Source organism: Colletes gigas, unplaced genomic scaffold, assembly GCF_013123115.1.
Source record: "Colletes gigas isolate AHSC1104 unplaced genomic scaffold, ASM1312311v1 Colletes_gigas_Sc00001, whole genome shotgun sequence".
In the NCBI taxonomy this organism is placed as follows: domain Eukaryota; kingdom Metazoa; phylum Arthropoda; class Insecta; order Hymenoptera; family Colletidae; genus Colletes; species Colletes gigas.
The window spans coordinates 2,059,307-2,083,212 of record NW_025106630.1 but is presented as its reverse complement, the minus strand read 5'-3'; the positions used below and the strand labels follow the sequence as shown (position 1 = coordinate 2,083,212).

At 37.6% G+C, this 23,906-nt stretch overlaps 2 protein-coding genes across 2 annotated transcripts; one reads left to right on the top strand and one right to left on the bottom strand.

The window, feature by feature from the left end:
• Positions 1 to 4,522: 4,522 nt before the first annotated feature.
• On the bottom strand, positions 4,523 to 8,208 carry LOC122395591 (regulator of nonsense transcripts 1-like). The gene is made up of 3 exons (XM_043393284.1): positions 8,197 to 8,208; positions 6,057 to 6,159; positions 4,523 to 5,505 (listed from the first exon to the last, which is right to left on the bottom strand). The coding sequence occupies exons 1-3, from the start codon at positions 8,206 to 8,208 to the stop codon at positions 4,523 to 4,525; spliced, it is 1,098 nt and encodes a 365-aa protein (XP_043249219.1).
• A 5,271-nt stretch (positions 8,209 to 13,479) lies between these two features.
• On the top strand, positions 13,480 to 20,338 carry LOC122405326 (early nodulin-75). The gene is made up of 3 exons (XM_043409994.1): positions 13,480 to 13,494; positions 19,215 to 19,478; positions 19,913 to 20,338. The coding sequence occupies exons 1-3, from the start codon at positions 13,480 to 13,482 to the stop codon at positions 20,336 to 20,338; spliced, it is 705 nt and encodes a 234-aa protein (XP_043265929.1).
• Positions 20,339 to 23,906: the final 3,568 nt, after the last annotated feature.

Below are 23,906 nucleotides of genomic sequence, written 5' to 3'. Positions count from 1 at the left end.
AAATCGAGTGCACAATGCGTGAAGGCCACCAGGCCAATTTACGTGGTCTTCCTTGTCCGGAGAAATGCTCTAGCTTTCGTCATAATACGCATTAACAGAACGTGTTTTCAAAGTCTTCCGGCCAACGGGAAAACTACTGTTGCAAAGCGTCCATGTTAGTTCTGCAGCTATCGTCCATTTAAATTTCTGCTTCTATTTGCTAAGAATATCTTAAAAATTGTTACAGTCCAGAATCCATCGATATCAATTAGGTATGCAAATTAAACGATGAAAATAGAATCATTTAAAATAACAAATATTGAACCAACAATATCGTACGTAGAGTTGAAATAATTAATATCGCTAAATTCTAATAAGGTTACTGGTAATATTTTGCAAAATAAACACTGAGACTTGAATTCATGAACTGAATTAGTCATTAGGCGCGTGTAGGAAGTTCCTGGTAGAAACACGTACTGTAATTGCAGCGTCATGCGATCAACAATTAGTGAAGGGGAAGTGTTTTAGCGAATCTTGCCAGTGTAAAAATTTATTGGACCGCAACCATTTTACATCATATTCGGAGAAGGTGAATCTGAACATTCTGTGAATATTTAGCAACCGATACATGCTAAAATATATTTATTATTTGTGTTAGATAATGGTTCCAGAAATAAGAACATCCCTTCAAACTCTAATTTTTCTATATTTTTAAAACCATCAGAGATATTGGAAACATCAAATTAGTAGTAATTTTACATGCTGATATATTTTTTAAACATTCGTTGGCTTTAAATGAATTTCGTATACATTACATAAACATAGGATAATTATCTGAACATAAAAGTAGAATGCAAACACTAATTCCTTATTTGGAACAAGTAAATTATTTAAACAGATATAGAATTTGATAATTAAATATTGAAATATGTCAATAAAAACAAAACATACAATCAAAATAATGTATAGTTAACGATAAGATAAATGCAACTATTAAATTTGATTTCTGTTTGAATAATTTGATCGTTCAAAGTATGCTCCAAACATGATAAATGAACAAGGAACATGATGAATGGCTGACCACGTGGTAATTAGTGTTTGCAACTTTCTTTTATGTTCAAATAATTACCCTATTGCGTGTGATTAATTAACGAATCAAAGAATTTCTCTTTTGCTCCCTAAAATAAAAATATTTGGATACATTGCCGAATTTATGAGATCGTGTCGTTAGAATTTTGCTTTTTAAGCAATATTGTCATGATTCATTAACATCGATTGACCTTAACCTTTTAATTATCAGCACATCCATATCTTACGTAACTTTCCTTACCATACTCCTTGTCTGTGGCTGTGATAAACATGTGCAAAATAATTAACGCGTTCTAATGGCGTACGTAAAACGAAATCATTTAATGCTAACATATTAATCAGTTTATTATAATAAATATTTGAGATCATTTAACTAGGATTATTAAAAGAAATCTTTACGCAATGTCGCGTAGAATTACTATACTTCTCGAGCCACATTTTTGTAGTTACGTGTAATAGTTCTAATTAGGAAATTCAGAGAATTCGTCGTTAGGATTCTATGCACGTTTGCACTACAGTTTAATTCCATAAAAGACTCTAATTCCTACACTGGTTGTTTTCACTTCTTTCCTGTAGAATTCGCAGTAGACAGAATCGAACGTTAATTCTCTTCTCTGCTAAATTATTTTACTTCAGAAAATTTCGCTATCCAAACCGATCGATCTATAATTTACATGTTTTTAAACTTTCATTCTTTAAAATTGCATGCATCCGCTTGCGCTAGAATTGCAATAGTATAATTATTACTGCTACAAAATTCATAAGAATCGTGTCGATTTCAGTTATATAAAACTTCTAAAAATTGCACCATTTACGGTTTGCAATCGTGCATTTTTCATTTTTTACTCAGAAAGTAATGCTATTATAAAAACGAGAGGCCCCCACACCTGCTATTAACTGATTAAAGTAAACAACATTTGACATAAATTTCGAGACATCAATTTATTTTCCAGACGCTGTTATAACATACAAAATATGTACTTTACATTTGTTTACAAAATTATTCGTTTATATAAAACATTTGTCATTAATATGAAAATTACATACTTTCCAAAACCAGTATACATAAAACGCGTATATTAACATCTTTTGTTCCAACATACACTCCTTAAGAATCTTGAAAAATGAATTACAAAAATACAAAAAGCTACGTATGTATATTCTGAGTAATTATAATTTCGATATTAATGGAAAGTTCTAAAAGAATTGCATAATATTCTTCTCCAGCAATGTTCATAAACTCTGCTTAATAATTTCCGTTCGATACCATCAGATTTAAAAGAAACTATTTTAGTATATCAGGATTGCAAAAAATATATGGGATCAATTTCCGTCTATCGACGAACAGTTCGACGCGGTGTTGCTTTCCGTTATAATGCATCGGGCACGCGTGTTTAATAGAAAGGTGGAAACCATCCTACTTTCTATCGTGGCTTAATAAGACGAGATTTATTAACCACAGTGGCCGAGCAGATCGCAATACGCTCGAAATGTTCTTCCTAGAGCGGCGATCGTACGTTTTCCTCGGAAGCAGTTGTTCGATAGATCGATAACCATTTCGTAACCGCACCCGAGTTACTTTTACGCCGGAAGTTCCCTTCATTCCGCTTCCCTCGCGCGGTGAACACGCGAGAAATGGATCTCGTGGAAATAGGAATAGGATTTTCACAACACGGGGCCGATTCGAATAATTTATTTGTTAAAACGAAAGTTTCGATATAGTAGAAAGCAAACTACGTTAAACGCATTACTCTGTAGCAACCTTTCCACGCCGACTCGACGAATAAATTTATTTATTAACAGTGTTGAATTTTACATAAAAATAGAAATTTATTATCTGTCGTGTAAATGGAGGATACAGTTCACTGGTAACCAGAGCAGGGGCAATTTTATTCGAAACGAAAATAAGAAATAATGTTTCAGGCATTTTAAAGGATTAAACTATTATCGTATTTTTTATTTTAAATATTTGAAAGAATTTAAAGTACATCTGCTTTTTTCAAGAATGATTATTACTTTCAGGATCGTTTTACGTAATAAGATAACGTAATTATATTTGAGAAACGAAACGATCGTGAAATAAAATAGCATTGCCTTTGAAATATTATTTTAAGAGTGCCCAGGTCTGATTAGTACAATAGAAATATGAAATTAGTGCTGCTTACATGTTATCACAAATAGTGCAAAGCGAACAGTTTCAAGTCACGTGAACTAAATTTATACTTAACGTAGAATAATATTTTATTATAACGATTAGCATTATTATAAGCTGCAATTGTGACGCTGTTTAAATCGTGGTTACAAAATTTATGATAAAACGTACGATTGCAAATACTTATTTCAATTTAAAGCTGTAGGAAAGATAAATGCGGAAGCTTAAACTGTGGTCGATGTCACGAAGGCAAACAAAATTTTTATTAATTATACATTTCATACTAAAAAAACTCTGAACCTTGTTTCCTTGGTTATCATGATGAAAAACGTAATTTCATAATTTATCTATTCTGTATAGAACATTGAAGGTTTCAGCGACAAACAATTAGCGTCCAAAAAGTCTTCTGTAATAGCAGTGTGTATAATATTTTTTAAATAATTACTGCTTAAGAATTAGCATATATTATGTTTAAAAAGACACTGTAGTATTTTATATCTCTACGACAACAATCTCATTTTCCCCTCTTCGAAACACTTCATTTCTGGGCTGACAAAGGAACCAGAGAATCCAATTTTAAATTCTTCCCAACAATTTGTAAGTAGAACTCATTAAAATTTTTCATTTTTGGATTTTACCTAATATAAAGCAGAGCTAAACAATTACATGTATCAAGGTGAAAGGACATTTCACATTTCTCTTTTCCAACCAGGAACTCGAGCAAATTAAAAAACAGTGTTTTAAATTTTTTCGATCGATCCTTACATATGACTTTCTAAAATTTCTAACTTTCATATTTTCTTTAACTCATTAGCTACCATCGGTGCAAAAACGTAATTTTAATTATTGATTTTCTTGCAATAACTTATAATTTTTCTTAAATATATATATTTTAATTTGTATTATTTTTATTATTAATTCACCATTTCTTGGGCAGTTTAATTCGAAATTAAAAAACCAATCCTTTAAATTTCTTTTCCTTCAAATCAAAAACAATTCAAATCCATGCTTACTAAAATTACTAATTTTCGAATCTTCTCCTATACAGAGCAATACAATTGCCTAATCCAAAAGTCAAACCCAATCAAACCCCTTCAAACCTTACATACTACTCTCCACAATGTCCAATAATCACCCGAACATTTATCCCTAACATAAAATAGAGTTAAACAATTACATACACCAAGACCAACAGCCAAATTCGCTTCTCTGTTCCTAGTTCCTCTGGTCAACCAAGTCAAACAACCCCAAACCTCAACGCGTCAGTTCATCAGACAGAATCCTCCTCGACGTTCCCCCGGTTCAATGCCTCTGATACTCCTGTACGGGCTTGGTGGACTCGAATTCCGGTTCGTATCGGCCATTGTTCAAATAATAAACCTTGCTGGTGTAACGTGACGACCTTGCGTTCTCAGGCAAAGGCTGAGGGACGAACACCGCTTTTGGCTGATGTGTGATGCTGTTTGCAATAACGTTGTAAGGCAACTGGGCCTGGAACTTCAGCAGCTCCTGGATCTCCCTGGGCATGTTCTTATTGAGGAACAGTTTCGGATTTGGTGGATCGGGTATCCTCTCGTACGGTACCGACACGTACTCCTGCTGTGCCGCTTGTGGCTGCTCGGGTTGATTGTAGTCGTCCTTGTACACGATTCTGCCCTGGAGTCCTCTGTCAGAGTACTCTCGTCTAGACTTGTGCTGTTCTGCTTGCTCGTAGCTGTTCGATAGCTGTTCATAATTAGCGATCTCTGTGTTCGACGATTGCTGTTCGTGTTGCTGGGGTCCGGCGTAGAGGACAGGCGATTGATCAGGATAGGAACGTTGGGGCTTGAAGTTCTCCAGGATCGCCTGTTTCGCTTGGACCAGCGCCTCCGGGAACTGCTTGTACTGTATCTGATTAGGCTCCGATTGTGCTTCCAGTTGAGATTGAGTTTGCGGATACGCTTTGTACTGTATCTGAGACTCCAATTGCGGTTGAGCTTGCTGATAGGTCTTGTACTGTATCTGATTTGGTTCCTGTTGCACCTCAGGCGACTGTGCTTGCTGGTACTCCCTGTACTGTATTTGATTTGGATCCTGTTCCCCTGCAGACTGAGGTTGCGTGTACTGTTTGTATTGACTCCTGTCGTACTCTTGCTGCACCTGCAACAACTGAGACTGATGCTGGATCTGCCCTGGCCGCTGAGGATGAACAAGCTCAGACTGTCCACGCTGATAGCGGCGCGAGTTCTCCAAGTGGGAGCGCCATTGGTTCTGGGGGGCAAACTGCTTCCAGTCGACCTTCAAGCCTAGAAAAGAGGAAAGATGGTTTGATGTCCGCGTTGGTGACCGGTTTTCAGTCGGTTGCCCGTGCAATCGGTGAGGAAACGATGCTGTAACGCAAAGGTAACGAGAAAGTTATCGCGTCTAGTGCGGTTTGGCGTCGATAATGAAACGATTCCTCTTCGGTGACAATAACACTACTTTCGAGATTCTTCTTTCTACTATTATTTTCCATTCGTTCTCTGTTAATTTTTACATAAAATCTTTTCAATCTCCGTGGAATTCTCCATCCTTTCAATGAGCAAAGACTAAATTCCTGATCTCCAACGTTCTCTTTTCCTTTCCCTATCGTTGCAACGCGTTATTAAAATTTATCTTTTCCAACGCTAAATATTTTTAAATGGGCTCTCATCGATATTAGAAGCTGTACTGAACCGTGACACAATTTATCATTGTTATTTATCAATCCTCTTATTGCCCATAGTTTTGTGACTCTTTCGTTTTGGTATCGTTAAATATTCTATAATATATTTTTCTTGGGAAAATTGTTACTGTATATTCTTTGGAATTTACTCACCATTGGGGTCGCTGTACTTGATTTGTGCCGAAGAGGTACGCGCGGTACGCTGAACGTTCTGCTGTTGCGCCAACGTTGTCGAAATCAAAGCGACGAGAAGAATCTGCGAACAGATTCGATCGTGAATAAATTATTCGCCATGAGAAACCCTCCGGGTAAGGACGCGTGCAACGATGCTGTAACGGTAATGGGATCCGTTAGAAAGTAAAGTCTTCCTGGGACGGTCGTCTTTCTCCGCGAGCCTTTAGAAACCGATGCCAAACGACGTCGCACGCGGAAGGGAATTCGTACGATTGTTTCGTTCAATAAAACGTTTGGCTATCTCGCCGTGTTTCCGCGTTAGTCTTGTTACTTAGCATAAACTGGCCGTGTTACAAATAACCATCAGCACTACTTTGTAATAACGTCTAACGTTTCACTTCCTCCTATAGAATCGACCATAAAAAGCGAGGCCTGACCATGTTTGAATACACTATCGACTGCACCGAGTCGTTTTCATTAAACCTACGATTTAACCGGTTGGAAATCCAGCCTGTGTTTCGATGGATGAGCTATGAACGGTTTTTAAAAGTATTTCGTGACTGGTGTTCAGCGTTAGAAACTCCGTTGAAACGAACGAGGTACACGATCGAAAGAGATTAGAAACGTTTAAACGAGAAACAATAACTGATTAAATCTTATTAAGGCCTTATCTCCTGTTGTTAATTACGTCTTTAGTTTAAGTGATAATGGTCGTGCGAGGCACGAGAGGTGTTCGGCCGAGTAATGGGCGACGTCTAACAATGAGATACGGTAAGTGCACGTATGCATGAAATTTACATCGTGATTTGAAATTTAATAATCGGGTATTTATCCAAGCACGAAGATTAGAATTTAAGGAGTAAGACGTTACGGATATTAATCTTCAAAGATAATACTTTATCCGGGGACTTTAGTTAATTTCTATCCACGAGTTCAATTAGAATGTTCATTTTTTAATTTACCTTTAGGTTCTTTCTGAAATTTAGTCTGTTAAAGTAGCTACTAGTATAGATAACGTAAATCTGCTAAAAGAAACTACTTTGCTATGTCAAACAACATGGTCAAACTTGCTCAAACTTAAAACGACCTAAAATTGAAATGAAATAAAAATCATGAAAGATCCACGTATGTTATTTTAAATTACGGCCCCCACGGAACCAGCATAACTATATAGAACACAGTAACATCAAACCGAATTTTCCATCGGAGAATGTTACTCAACAAGATTCTAAAACATAATTATCATCGAAGTTAAACGAGTTCCAAGTCAACATGACCAAACAAAACTATCCCTCGTGAAACAAACGCGATCAAACCCATTGTGTCTAAAAAATAATTATCATCGAAGTTGAGCTCGTTCCAAGTTCGGTTAATGTCGCAATAAAATTGTGATCAAAGCTATCCTTGTCAAACAAACACGATCGAACCCATTGTGAAGTTCTAAAAAATAATTCTCATCGAAGTTGAGCTCGTTTCAAGTTTTCCTCTACTAACATCACCATAAATAGTGGCCAAAGAAAACTGTCCTCGTCAAACAAACACGATCAAACCTATTGGTACGTTCTAAAAAATAATTCTCATCGAAATTGTGCTCGTTCTAAGTTTTCCTCTACTAACATCACAATAAATAGTGGCCAAGCAAAACTATCCTCGTCAAACTCGATCAAACCCATTACCACGTTCTAAAACAACAATTATCATCAAAGTTAAGCCCGTTCCAAGTTGGCATCACGATAAATTGTGACCAAGCAAAGCTATTCTCGTCAAGCAAACGCGATCAAACAGATGACCACGTTCTACAAACGAAGCTGGAAAAGCCTCTCGATTCTGTTCACCAAGAGCAACGTTCACTGTTTCGAAACTTTCGAATCAACGACTCAAGGTGTCCTAAGAGCACTTATGAAATTAATGATTAATTCCGCTGGCAAGCTTCCATATACGTGTCACGAATGCACTCCTCCGCTCAAAATATGGCACTCACTAAAAATGCGGAGAGAATACGAGAAACGTCCCGAAACGTCGGATCTACCCTCAAAGAGCACGAAAAATCGAAACGGATCGCCGATGGAGGATCGTGAAATGATTATGTTCGTTGAGCTCGAAGATCGTATGCACTCACTGGGAGCCTCATGGCTGGAGACGATGAACGTTGGATGCTCGATTCACGGGTGTACGGGTGGAAATCAGCCGACGGGGCCGCGCTGGCTCTTCTATATAGTCGGAGTTGCCCCGGTGTAATTGGTCGGCCAAGCAGACGGCCGGTGGCTACCTACTTTTAAAGTAATTCTGCCTCCGGTAACGAGCGAACCACGAGGGCCCCCGGGATATTATCGCGGCCGATTGCAAGAATGCGTCTCTGTTGCAACGCGGTTACAAAGTCGATCTAGGAAGCTGCTTGGACACCCAAGTGTCCGAGGTTACGAGTTTACAACCTTTCATCGGAGGAATATTCACGAGGAGGCACTGGGTACACGACTTGTCGTTTATCAAACTTTTACAGGATCAGACTTCAATCTTCAGTCGTGGACGTTGAAATATCTTACAAAGATTCGAAATTCTCAGGAAAAATAAAATCATTTTTAACCCTCAGGTGGTCCTCTGTTTTACTATACACTGATGATCTTTAAAACAAAAATAATATAAATATATTTTCTTCAGAAAAGTAAATAAGTTTTATTATAGTCTTGTCCATGATTGCATTAGTTTTTAAATAAATAAATCTTGGGTATACAATTTACATTAACAATTCTGTCAAAAGACACTTTTTGGTCAGAATAGATATGCATAAAGTGTTTTTAAAGTGATTTGATAGATCCTGAAGGATTTCGTGCGTCTTAATTGTTTTGAAAGACTTGGTGAATGGTTGACTGGTATCGAAAGTCTTTACGAGTGTCGAATGTCTCGAAAGTTTTTACGAGTGTCGAATGTCTTGAAAGTTTTGAGAGCTTGGCGAGTCTTATTAGTATGGAAAGTCTTTACGAGTGTTGAGTATCGCGAAAGAGTGGATGAATCTTAAATTGTTTTGAAAGTTCTGACGAGCTTTGATTAGTCTTGAAAGTTTTAACGAGTCTCGAACGTTGAAAAAGTTTTGCTAAACTACGTGTATACATGCAGCGAGTAAAACGTAGAAGCTACTAATAATTATGTAACACCATGGAAGCTACGCAGTGAATACTTTGAAATCGGATAAACCGAAAGAATGAATTATTAAATCCTTGTATCTCAATGGCTGAATGTAAGTTCTAGCAATAAATCAAATAAAAGAAAGCCGTAGGCATTCTACACTTTCATCAGCGCAAAATTAAAGCAGCCTATTACTCAATCGGTCCTTTATAAGTCAAAGAAATCCTGAAGCTAATGAAACCTGTTTCGTGCATCAAACGGTTCACCTGCACTCCGTTTGAACGTAACGCGAGTAAAAATATTTTCAGCTCTTCCATTTTCCAAGAAAATAACAAAATAAATAATCGAACTTGTGTTTAACGCGCGAAACGATTTACATGAAATAAGAATAACGAGCCATTAAAATAATCAGAGTACAACAACTTTCATCGTTGTATCTTGTTAGGAATATAATCCTGCATTTTTTAAACGAAGGATCGTATCTTCTAATTGTATAAAATATTTCTCTTTAAACCTATTCGACTACAAATCCTCGATCCTGCAATTGATTCATAGTGACATTGTTGGTTATTTAATAAAAGCTTCAAGGAAACTCGAACGATAAATCGTCCTCTAAAAAGAATATTAGAAAGAATTTCTTGCAACAATGAAATCTTGATCGAAACTTTCTCAAATCGACGAGATAATCGTATGCCAATGCGAAGCCCCTGAACTTTCGAATGCGAAAAAATGCAACGAGACAGACTGTAAATAACCGAGCTTATCTCCACGATGCATGCTCGTCTCTCAAGAGCAAACACGTAATTCAATGGTAATATATGTGAACAGTTTCATGGCGGACGGAATTCCCCATTGGTTTGGCGCAAAGATTCCTCGAGATCTTTTATTTAATTTAATTCTTACTTGAATTCAAATTTATTATCGGACGGGGTATCTTCCATTAGTTTCATACGTCTCTACGACCGAATGTTTCATTCGTGAATCCAGAAATTTGTCGATGCACCCTTTAAAAAAATATATTTATTAATTTGCATTGAGTCCTTTTAAAATTCTTGACGTTTGAAACATGATACAGTAAAAAGTAAACAATAAATGTTTCGTCACGAAACCGAGAAGCGTTTCGTGACACACTTTTTGGGAATAATTTTCGAAAATTTGATCCACGTTGCGACAGAATGGTTCGCGGAACCGGTCGCCGTAGCAAATTTAAGACCTTATTAAATAAATCTGAGTTACAAAATATTACAGAAGGGGGACGTAATGAGCTCTAAACGAACTATGAAAACCTCATAAACCCGAGGTTCGAGAGGCCACCTCGGTCTTTTTGTCGGACCTAAAAAATCACAGTAATTTTCGAAATTACCGGATCCTTGTTACCCTCGTTACGACACGTACTTCAACGGTGAGAAAAAATAGAAATGCAGGAAGTTTTCGCGTTACCGTTGTAGCGTCTGTAAAAGTGGAGGATAATTTTTACTTATCGCCTCGATTTCTGTTTGAGCAACTAATTAATTTACGTAAGCTCTCGAACCTTTTATCTCGTTAAAACGGTAACGAAGTATTGTTACGAATATTACGAACGAGGCAAAAATATTAAGTAATACTTTGTGTGAAAATGTTGTCTGCAGTAATCTTAAATAGGTATATATTTAAAGAATGTGTTTCTAATTAATTGATAAAGATTCAGGCTCTATTTCTAATTTGTTAATGTACTGAAAATGTAAAAATTTCGGATAAAAATTGTATATATTAATTTATTCATCGCTTACTGACACAAATAAAATAATATTAATTCTCTTATAATTAAAAAATTATAAGAACTGCTGATAGAAACTGTGGAGCAGTGAAATCTGAGATATACAGGGTGTTCGGCCACCTCTAGCAAAAATTTTAATGAGCGATAGTAGAGGCCAAAATAAGACGAAAATCAAGAATACTAATTTGTTGATGGAAGCTTCGTTAAAAAGTTATTAACAATTAAATTCAAAAATTTCAAATCGTTCTGGAAAAATTATTTTCGGTTGCGGGGGTCAACTACAATCATTTTTGGTGAGTACTCATACCTCCGAAATCCTATCTACTTTCGAGAAAAAAAATCGAGTAGATGCTGAAATTTTTCGGCGAAAAAAAATTTTTCAAATCGTTTAAAAAAAATTATTTTCGGTTGCGGGGATCAATTACAATCATTTTTTATCATTACACATACCTCCGAAATCGTACGCACTTTCGAGAAAAAAATTCCTTACTGAAAATCCAATTAGGTGCCTAAATTTTTCAACGGAGAAAAAAAATTGCAAATCGTTGTGGAAAAATTATTTTCGGTTGCGGGGGTCAATTACAATCAGTTTTTGTCATTAGACATACCCACGAAATCCTGCCCACTTTCGAGAAAAAAAATAGAGAAGGTGTGAAATTATTCGAGGAAATTAAAAAATTGCAAATCGTTGTGGAAAAATTATTTTCGGTTGTAGGGTTCAATTACAGTCATTTTTGGTGAATAGACATACCCCCGAAATCTTGCGCATTTTCGAGAAAAAAATTCAGTAAGAGCAGCACTTTAAACGTTAATAACTTTTTAACGAAGCTTCCACCAACAAATTAGTATTCTTGATTTTCGTCTTATTTTGGCCTCTACTATCGCTCATTAAAATTTTTGCTAGAGGTGGCCGAACACCCTGTATAAGTTTGGGTCTTTTTAGACCCAAGTCTTTCTCAAGCAAGAGTCAGTCCATTTCGTATTAATTAATTCAGTTTCAGGCTCTAATTCTAGTTTGTTAATATACTGAAAATGTAAACATTTCTGATAGAAATTGTATTTATTAATTTATTTATGGTTTGATTGACACAAATAAAATAATACTAATTCTCCTTTTAATTATAAGAAGTGCTGATAGAAACTGTGGAGCAGTGAAATCTGAGATATACAAGTTTGGGTCTTTTTAGACCCAAGTCTTTCTGAAGCAAGAGGTAATCCATTTCGCTTTAATTAATTAGATTACCGAGTCTATTCAGCTCAATACTTTCTCTATTGCAATATTTATGTATTCAACCTTCCAACGTGCAACGATATCGAACGCTTGTTCAAAATGCATCCAGTCACGAAGCGTACATAAAACATTAACCGAAGGTAAAAATTGGTGAAAAAGAGGGAGAAATAAAATGCGTTCATGCGTACACACAACCGATAGCTACCTTCCAGCATTTTTCACCCCATGAAAATTTTATTCGGCGCTCATCGAGAAAACATGCGAGACGCTTTCGTTGTGTCCAGTTCCTTTCGAGGCATTTCGCTAATTACCTTACGCAATAAAAAGAAGCCGACAGACGGTTGTACCTAAACAGAATTAATTGGCAATGCGAGCCGCGTGACCAAAAAACCGCGCGAACTTCGGCGAGGAAAGTTCCCTCGATGATATTCGAAAGGCACGATGAGAAAAAAGGATTCGTTCCGCGGAAACGGACCGGAGAAAGTGCATCGCGAGGAAGACTATGTTTCCTCGGAATCGCTTAAAAATAGAACGTTCCGCGAGCCGGATCGGAAATATTTCAGAGGCGATTTTCCAAGTGTCCGCGATGGAACCGTGTTACGATCAGCCTCCCCTCGATCGACTCGGAAGCCACGCGGAAAGTGAAATTTTAAAAGGAGAGCCACGTTCGAACGATCGATACGACGGGGGTCAAACGAAATCCCGCGTTCGATCTTTGTCCGACCAGATTGAGAAGTAAAAGTAACGAGGCTGAGTCATGATACGTGGAAACGTGAAAATAGAAGAGACGAAGGTAATGGCGCGGGACCGAGAGGAACGTTAATTATGATAATTGGAAAAATGAAACGTTATTGGCGGCCGTAGCTCGTGCTCCTAGAGGAACATTAGTGGCTCATGACAGATCTAGGTGGAATTTGTTTGATGACTAGGTTGAATAATCCGTCGGGAACGAGATACAGTGATTGAACGTTGGGAATTATTTCAGCGTTTCCTGATAGGCGAAGATTTCTTTCATTTTTTTTTAAAGTCTGCGAATTTTTTAATTTTATTTTCGACGACTTTTGTCGTTTAGGTTTGTGCTTTAAACAGTGCAAGAGCAAATGTGGGAAATAAAACATAGGAGAGAAAGCTTCTTATAATATGAAAATATTGTTATATTGTTATATTGTAGGCGTAAAAACTGCAGGTTTTCAATTGTGATTTTTTTAAGCAAGAACTACGTAACATATTACGTATTGTTATTTACGTAATAACGGTTTTCTTTTCAGAAATTAAATAATCGAAACTATCTAATGCATAGAAAGTATGTGTTATTTTACTTTATAAAAAGAATCCACTACCGTTTTGTTTCCAAGAATTCGTTTTATACAATAGCCTCATAACGAACAGTTTCACCGTAAAAAGAATATACTATGTTTTTATTGTATTTATAATTATTAACGACTCTAAATCTCATAAAAGTGAATGTGTAATTAACGTTTATAGATTTTAAATAGAATAGTAAAATTCGTTACTAGGAACAGCGAACGTAAAGTAACAAAATATCCAAAACCATTGTAAAAAATATGTTGTATTATATCACGAAAGATATTCGCAAAAAATATATGTTAAAGTCGAGAACAGAATGTACTAATAGAATAATTACGATTAACGACGTGACGTCATATCGGCGATGTAGAAATTTCTTACCAATTGTAGCGCGAAACTGCAACAAGGGTTTTACAACATTTCCTACAATCCGATTTAATTGCGCTCGCATTATGAAACATACTGAAAATCCTAATATTAATGGCCTGTTTCGATTTTAATATAAAATTTCGTTTGCAAACTTTACTTTCAGATCTCTCGTATTCTGGAGGAATAACGCTCGTGAAATCTTTAGGTTTGCATAAATGTAAAAATATACTCAAATATCTGTACAAGCGTGAAAACCATAACCGAATAATTTATAAACGTACAGAGGAATAATTCTATCTACGAGGGAACTCTGGCGCTTTCACAACCAGCCTCTCCCCAGCCCCTGCTGACTCCTGCTGGCCTCTGCTGACCACCATTTATATTTCGGACAACGTATAACAATTACTACTCACTTCTGCCAGCCTCTCCCAGCCTCTGCTGACCACCGCTTATACTTTTGGCAACGTACAACGATTACTACTGGTTACTGCCAGCCTCTCCCAACCTCAGCTGGCTCCTGCTGACCTCTGCTGACCACCGCTTATATTCCTGACAACATATAACAATTACGACTAACTTCTGCCAGCCTCTCCCAGACTCTGCTGTCTTCTGCTGTCTTCTTCTGGCCTCTGATGGCCACCGCTTTTATTTTTGGCAACGTACAACGATTACTACTGGTTACTGCCAGCTTCTCTCAACCTCAGCTGGCTTCTGCTGGTCTCTGCTGACCACCGCTTATATTCCTGACAACGTATAACGATTACGACTGACTTCTGCCGGCCTCTCCCAGACTCAGCTGTCTTCTGCTGTCTTCTTCTGGCCTCTGATGGCCACCGCTTATATTTTTGGCAACATACAACGATTACTACTGATTACTACCAGCCTCTCCCAACCTCTGCTGGCTCCTGCTGGTCTCTGCTGACCACCGCTTATATTCCTGACAACGTATAACGATTACGACTAGCTACCGCCAGCTTTTCCCAGCCTCTGCTGGCTTCTGCCAACCTCCTCTGTCCTCTGCTGACCACTGCTAGTCTCTACATCCCCCTACTGGTGGCTAACTTGGGTTAACAGGTAATGCCATAAAACTGTTTTACCTAGTTATACCCCTTGTTACCTGAAGTCTAAGGTAAAAAGTACGAGGTACAAGGTACGACTACATGTACATTTGAATTTTCCTACAGGCCTCCGCTGGCCTCTGCTAACCGCTGCTGACCACACCTGATACTTCTGACAACGTATAACGATAACGACTGGCTACTGCTAGCCTCTCCCAGCCTCTGCTGGCCTCTGCTGACCATAGCTTATATTTCTGACAACGTATGACGATTACTACTGACTTCTGCCAGCCTCCGCTGGCCACTGCTGACCGCTGCTGACCACGCCTTGTATTTCGTGCAACGTATAACGATTACGACTGGCTACTGCTAGCCTCTCCCAGCCTCTGCTAGCTTCTGCTGGCCTCTGCTAACCTCTGCCAGCATGTGCGGGCTTCTGCCTGCCTCTGCCGTCCCCTGCTGACCACTGCTGACCACTTCTGATACTTTTGACAACGTATAACGATTACTACGGGCTACTGCCAACGTCTCCCAGCCTCTACTGGCTTCTGCTGGCCTCTGCTGACCACCGCTTATATTTCTGACAACGTATAACGATTACTACTGACTTCTGCCAACCTCCGCTGGCCTCTGCTGACCGCTGCTGACGTTTCCTGGTATTTCTGACAACGTATAACGATTACGACTGGCTACTGCTTGCCGCTGCTTGTTGCTGCTTGCTACTGCTGGTCTCTGCTGTCCACCGCTAGCCTCCGCTGACCTCTGCTGATCACCCCTGATGCTTCTGATAACGTATAACGATTACTACTTGTTACTGCTTGTCCCTGCTGATTCCTGCATGCCTCTGCATCCCTCTGCTAGCCTCTGCTGGCCATGCCGACCACTGCTGACCACTGCTGACCAACGCTGACCTTTGTTGATAACTTCTGATATGATGTATATGTATTAAAGCCTTGTATAATGTAAATTTATGGCAATAAATGTTATAATTTCGAAGAATTCTTATGTGTTCACGTAATTTTTACCTTTCTTTACCTCTCCAAAGCATTCCCATAGTTATAAGATACGTGCCACCTCTTCCCATATCATGTCCTCCTAATAACAAAGTCTAAAATGAACCTAAAACTCTCTTACCTGCTGGCAAAATTAAAAATTAACTTTCAAATTTTTTTCTCTTAAAAATTTTTGCTCGAAATTTTCCCGGGTCCCGTTTAAATTTTTTTCAGTAACCGTTACTCTCATACCTGCTGGCAAAATCGAGAATTCATTTGTTTCGTCAAAAAATTTTTGCTCGAAAATTTCGCCGATTTCCCAATTCTGTTTTTAAAATTTTTTTTCTGTAACCGTCACTCTCGTATCTGTTGACAAAATCGAAGATTCATTTTTTTCGTCAAAAAATTTTTGCTCGAAAATTTCGCCGATTTCCCAATTCTGATTTGATCTTGACCTTGACCTTGAACTCAAGGCCACCGGATTTCCAAAGCGTCTGAAATTTTTCTAAAATTCGAATGGCCTTGAAGTCAAGGTCAATGTCAGGGCCAAGGCCAAATCAGAATAGGGAAGTCGACGAAATTTTCGAGCAAAAATTTTTTTACGAAAAAAATGAATTTTCGATTTTGCGAGCAGGTACGACAGTGACGGTTACAGAAAAAAAATTTTAAAAACAGAATTGGGAAATCGGCGAAATTTTCGAGCAAAAATTTTTTGACGAAAAAAATGAATTCTCGATTTTGCCAGCAGGTATGAGAGTGACGGTTACAGAAAAAAAATTTAAAAGTTAATTTTTTATTTTTGCAGCAAGTACGAGAGCTGACGGTTACTGAATAAATTTTGCTCGAAAATTTCGCCGTTTTGCCAATTCAGATGTGGCCTTACCTTGACCTTGACCTTGACTTCAAGGCCATTCGAATTTTAAAAAAATTCTGGAGACTGGGAATCCAATTTTAACCGGAAAAACGGTCTCTTAAAACTAAGGCAATGATTTGGAGAGGAAAAGAAAGGTAAAAATGATGAAAACACATAGAATTCTTTGAAATTATTTCATTTATTGCCATAGATTTACATTATACAAAGTTTTAATACATATACATCATATCAGAAGTTGTCAACAAAGATCAGCAGTGGTCAGCAGTGGTCAGCAGGGGTCAGCAAGGGCCAGCAGGGGCAGGTGGTAACAAGTAGTAATCGTTATACGTTGTCGGAAGTATCAGGAGTGGTTAGAAGTGGTCAGCAGGGGCCAGCAAAGAGCAGCAGAGGCAGGCAGAGGCTCGCACATGCTGGGAGAGATCTGCAGAGGCCAGCAGAAGCCAGCAGAGGCTGGGAGAGGCTGGCAGTAGCCAGTAGTAATGGTTATACGTTGCCAGATATATCAGAAGTGATAACTGAAATAATGTACATATGTACGCTCATACATAGGAATAATAAAAAAAATTTCTTTTTTTTCAATAATTAAAATATGATCGGGGTGTTTTGAAACGTGTATTTCTGTAAACAAAATTTCACAAAATTTTGTTTTCATTATGGGTACTTTGCGTCTACATACATAGGTCGGAAAGTAAAAATGCCTGGGCAGTCGAGAATCTCAACTCGAGATTCCAAATCGTATGCCGTTGACGGAAGGTCGGATTTCAGTTGTTCAAGAGCGAGAAAACAAATGTAAGCCTTTCTCTCTCGACTCCCACGAGGCGGTTCGAAGTTACATCGGGTAGCTTCGGAGAATCGAGAAAGAGGGCATGTGTCAGTTTTCCTTTGTCGACTCTCCAAAACTCAAAGAGCTCACGTTGCGTGATCTGGCATAATGTAAAAAAGTGGATTGAGGTGTCTCTGGTGCACCCTGGGCTCCGTCTGGTATCTTTGGCTCTGACACGAAGCGACAAAATCACGAATCTATTTGTGCATGAATCATGTGCATCGAGGGATAATTCAGAAGTTGGTAAGCAAGAGATCTGATGCACTTGAATCTGCATTACCTGCAGTCGCAAACTAAGGTCCACCGCCTCGCCTGTCACAGTGTCGAAAAGCTGAAGTTGACAGTGTCTTATAACGACATGAATAGAGACTATTTTTCGACAACCTAGATTCAGAATTTTGTATATGTAATAATTAGCATTTGTTAAATTTAAAATCTGCCATATTCGATCTTGTAAGTCACTATTGCAATTATACATATACCGATACAATATCTTGTATCAAGATAATATTAAACATATTTCATATTTTTTCTGTGACCCCAATGAATTTTAAAACACACAGTTTCAGATACTCCAAATATACAATCCAATGAGTGGAAAAAGTTACACGATACAAAGGATGTTTCATCAAGAGATTGTTAAAACCGGGAACTAGAAAAATGGTGGAATCCAGGTTCCATTGATTTAATTATTCCTTCTTTTTTTAACGTACTTCTGGCATTCCATATTTATATTATCGTTTAGCATAAATTGTAGAATTCATACGTAATAAGAGGACTACTATCTAAGATATGTGATTTTGAAAAAAGAATTTATTTCTTTTATTCGTTACTAAAGATTGTTATCCAGAAAATACTTCTGAACATCTCAGTTTGGTATAAAATTCATTTGTATCAGTCTTACGACTACAATGCGACACAGTAGCGAAGAAACTGGTCAGAGTAATGGCGATACAAGTTGCTGGCAGGAAAGCTGAATGGCAGTCGAAAGGCGTGGTAGAAGATCAGAGTGCAATCTGCATTATTCTGCAGCATGGGCGCGCGAGCGACCATCAAGGCCTCTTCAGGTCAACGTGATCCAATCCGCCGTATAAAACGCCCCTCTCGACGATCCTTCGAGCACTGTTGTACTTCTCGTCGCCCCGTTGTCGTCATTTCTCTATTATGAGTGCCATATTCGTAAGTACTCTCGTTCAATTTTACTCGAAACACGTCACAATGCACCGCTCTATCCGATGATCGATTACACCTTCGTTGCATCTGTTTTACAAATTTTTTGGCGCTCTCTTAATTCGGTAAAATCCACAAAATTGTAATGTTTTTATCGTAAACTTTAGCTAGATAATTGTTTCATATTTTGCCACTATTTTATTATAACTTTTAGATCAATTAAAATTTGTGGTTATCTCTTGGTAATAATTTTTAAAGAAATCAATAAAATTATAAACCTGCTTGTTCAAGACTGAAGTTTTTTAGTTATTTTCTACCTTGTATCAGTGTAAATTTGTATATCATTTTGTGACACTTATTGTTATAGTTTAAAATCATTTGCATGACACGGAGGGTTCTCGAAAGTTTTCGAAAATTTTCTCGAAATCCCCAGGCGTTCCTGTTATGCACGATCGCGCTGGTTTCGTGTCGATCGTCGAATGGCCAATACCAATCGCCTCAACAGGCAGCGATTTTGAGCGACGCGAGATACCTAGCTGGAGACGGGACTTTTGGTGCCGCTTATTCGCAAGAGGATGGCGTCGAGTTCAAAGAGGAAAGCGACGTCTACGGAAACCGTCGTGGGTCTTACTCCTACGTCGACCCGACTGGACAAAGGCGTACTGTGTCGTACACAGCTGGAAAAGACGGTTTCCAGGTATGTCGGAATACACTTTAACAAACTCCATTTATTTCTTTCTCTAATCCAAGACGGAACAAATTAAAATTCCTCTTTTCGATCGAGAAATTCTCAAATAAAAAAGTAAGGTGAATCATCCTTCCAGTATATTGCTATCTACATTTTATTAATAATTACTATAAGGAAGTTTACATTGTGTGTTCGATTTGTTTAAGTGCTTTTAGCATATATTCTTTTGTCTAAAAAAAATCCCAGAAGCTGGTCCTCAACATTAATTTTCTTTGTATAATAACTGAAGACTCCCTAAAAATTGAAGAAGAAAAGTACGAGTCATTTTACGTGTTTACGTTTGAAAAAATTAAATTACGACTTCCTATACTGTAAAATTATTTTCTAAAAATTCAGACAGTTTTGGATATTTCGAGTGGAAAGCATTTTATTTAAATCTACAGGCGTCCGGGGACGGTATTCCCGTTCCACCCCCGCAAGTTGCACCCCAGCCGGAGTACGTGCCATTGCCACAGTACAATCCACCGGACTATCAACCACCTAGATACAATCCACCCCCGCAACAACAGTATCAACGACCAAATCCACCGGTGTACGAGCCTCAACCACAACCACAGCCACAGCCACAGCCTCAACCTTCGTATGAACCTGAGCCACAATATCAATATAGGCCACAGCCTCCACCACCCGAAGCCCAACCATTTCCCTCGTACAACAACAATCCTAGGCCACAGTATCAACCCCCAACCAGACCACTGCCGCAATACAACGCCATCACGACGCCACCCCCGCGCAGATTTTATCCACCTGGAAAACTGAGCTTCAACAGGACCCCCGATGGCTACTCCTACACGTTCAGTAAGAGTTAAGTTTCCTTCAGCGTGGCGTGGAACGGCGATCGGAGCGGGGAAATATAGGTGAAAGACAATTTTGTAAAAAGGAATCGCGGAAATATAGTTACACCATAAAAAGAATCAATTTGGAATACCTCTGGACGATGGCTATGGAATCGAGCATACTGCAAGTATTTTATTTATTTTCTATTCACTGAACATTCAGAAGGGATACAAAAATAAGTAAAATATAGTGAACCTTCGTTGTAACGAGCACCAGGATTTATTTTAAATATTGTAAAATTTAATTAGTAATATTTGATAAGCAAAATGATTCCAAGTTGATTTTTTCTTCAGTTTGACCGCATATTTAAATATAAAATTTGTGTGTTATCAAAAGCTTCGAGCTTTAGATTGATTCCTTAAGAATGTATTGTTTTCTGAACGATACAATATTACTAATTCGTAAATTTTTGTTTGAAACAGACAAATCGTATTTTTTTTCTAATCTACGTTCTTAAATTTTTTACAAAATTTAGAATAACTTTCATTGTCAACCATTGTACACAGAATGTAAATTTGATTTCCTCGTACAAATACTTTTGTAAGAAACGATAAATGATTTGATAGCTAAAGTAGTTATTAATAATCATTCTTACTTAATTTATCAGTTCATTATCGATGTAATATTGCATAAACTATAGTTTACGTGTTGCATCAAATAATTCAAAACCTGTGAAAAAAATTGTATCAAAATGTTTAGTTTCATAGAGTCAATTCGTATTACTGGGTTACTTATAGTACTATCGAGACTAAAACTCGTAAAAGCTATTAAATTATTGTAACACTATACATATAGTAATAATTGTTAATCTAGTAAGGTTTAGTTTCCAAGTTCGTTCCAAGTCGATTAAATAAAAAGTATCATAGGTCATTGTCAAAGATTAAAAAAATTTTCAAAATATCTGACAGTCATGAGTTATACGCGCGGAAATTATCGGACGCTGATTTACATTCGCGATCATGCATTCATAATTAGGTGATTGTAGGTAACCAGAGCCTTGTCCATGATCTTACTACAAGGCTTAAACAAGTTACTTCCTGAAAAAGACTGCATAAGCTTTGCATAAATTCCCAAGGAAATGTAACGAATAAATTAATTCGTTTAACTTGCTAATTACAGACAATTCCTTTATTCGTTTGTACTTTCACTAATTACGTTCATCGTTATCGCGCAAATACTCGCGTTATGTACGATGTAAAGCTTTGTCGATTTATAGCAATCGAATTATCGATATAGATCTCCATTTTTATTAATGTAAGATAAATTTAGTGATGGATGTGATCCGAAATGGTTGAAACTTTTGGAAGTTTTAAGTGTCTTTAGACAGCACAGACTATAGCAAGAACTCGTTAATTGCGTGTGGGACAGATTCGTTAGTTGCACGTAAATTATCTGCTTCTTAAAATTTTTCGATTTTTATTTTACCTCCATGAAACGGGGTTTTTATTAAACCAACAAGACTATTTTGATAATATTATTCTGAAATTCTAGATTATTGTCTATAGATCTTTTTTAAAAATTACACTAGCCAACTTATAGTGTCTATAATTTTTATATAACTCTCCCAATATTATTACCTATTTGTTCATTATGCAATGGTTACGTGCTCAGGTAGCCGAGAAATTTTTTCTTTTACTATGATTCTCTGTCACTCTCGTTCCTGCCGGATCCAGAGCGAACTGAGCTCTAGAAATCCTTGGAAAAGTGACTTGCTACACATTCGTTAGTCGCGCGTCGCCACACGCAATTATCGAGTTCTCAGTGTACATTATTAAATGCACTTGTATGATTACTATATTATCACTGTATAACTGTATTATATATCTATCGAACTTTTCAGAAAAGAGACCATCTTTGGAGCCTGAAATGTCAATTCCATTGTATTACCTCTGAACCATAAATATACATTGTAAGACGCAAAACTAAAACTGAAAATAAAATTCTTTCCACGATAGAGTCACAAGCGACGATAGAGAAATTGTTTGGCATTTCCTGAACGTCGATCGATCAGATTTTCTTCGTCGCGTTGCATGGTCGACGCCCTGTGCTTTGCATAGCAATTTCCTTTCCAAATGCGAGCACTATCCCGCGCATTGCGGGGTCATGTTACTTTCAACGAGAAACCTTTGGCGTTCCCCGAAGTATTGCAACAAACCCATGAGAATCTCGCGACTTATGAGAGAGGATACACGATTCTTTAACCTGGAATAATAACTTACGTTCAAATGTCGTACGCATAAGTTACGTAGCCGCTCGAGAAATTATTAATTATGCTATTCTCTACTTCTGTAATACGATTACACGGAATATTCAAAGAGTTTGAACTACACCGGAAGGAGTTACAATAGCATTTTTCCTACGGAAAAATACCCAATATAGATCACATTCTCATCATTATTACTGTTGTTGTAATATTCTCATTACTAAATGTAGAACAGTCAACGTGTTAACACTTTGATGATTTACTGTCTGTCGACTAAAAATTTTGTTTACACAGTTCTGTTATTGAATGAACATACAAATATCAATTTTATTAATTTGCATAGGTAGTAGGTATTAATTTGATACGAACAGTTTGAGATAGCTTTCTATATTCCTAGCATTCGTTTGGTCTACAATGTTAATATAGAAAGCTATCTCAAACTGTTCGTATCAAATCAATACCAACAACCTATGAAAATTAATAAAATTGATATTTCTATGTTCATCTCTAACCCTTTGACGATCATTTAGCCAACTTATTGTGTTTGTTCATTCCTTATAAGAATTTAATTTGATAAGAACAGTTTGAGATAGCTTTCTATATTCCTAGCATTCCTTTGGTCTACAATGTCAATATAGAAAGCTATCTCAAACTGTTCATATCAAATCAATACCAACAACCTATGTAAATTAATAAAATTGATATTTGTATGTTTATGAGATATGTTATGACATGTATAGAAAGCTATCTCAAACTGTTCGAATCAAATTAAACTCTCATAAGGAATGAACGAACGTAGTAAGTTGGCCAGATCGTCAAAGTGTTGCAGTACAGGTGATCCTGTTCGAGTTCCACCGCGTCCAGGGGGATCGTTTCCGCGCCAAAACGGAAGTAAAGCACCGGACAAAGGGACGATTATCTCATTAGCCTGACTCGCGAATAATACCGGTGCAACGTAACGAAAAAATGCAGTTCGACACAGCATCCGTTTACCGGTAGCCGTAACACGGGCGCGGCAAGGCAATCCGGCCGTATCGGAGCAGGAACTCGATAACCTTAGAGGTGGGCCGAAAGAAATGCATACCGTAACGTTTCACGTCAGCGTTGGTGTCGTTTAAGAAAGTCGATCGAGGATTTAATTTATGGCCAAACGGGTGCAGCTCGCCACCGGACGCGACACGGTTGCAACGACTGCATACTTGTCGAGCCCGCTATCCCTGATCCGTGTTACGTATATTTACGAGAATATATATAGGGAAATACTTATTTTCGAATTCGACTGTACGTGTGGATTTTATGGACCTTGTTCTTATTCGTTTGTGCAGGATACCGTGTCA

Excerpts from the sequence above, each read along its gene's own strand:
- LOC122395591 (XM_043393284.1), bottom strand. Across the intron at positions 5,506-6,056 it reads CAAGTACAGCGACCCCAATG|GCTTGAAGGTCGACTGGAAG; the intron begins GTGAGTAAATTC and ends CCTCTTTTCTAG.
- LOC122405326 (XM_043409994.1), top strand. Across the intron at positions 19,479-19,912 it reads CTGGAAAAGACGGTTTCCAG|GCGTCCGGGGACGGTATTCC; the intron begins GTATGTCGGAAT and ends TTAAATCTACAG.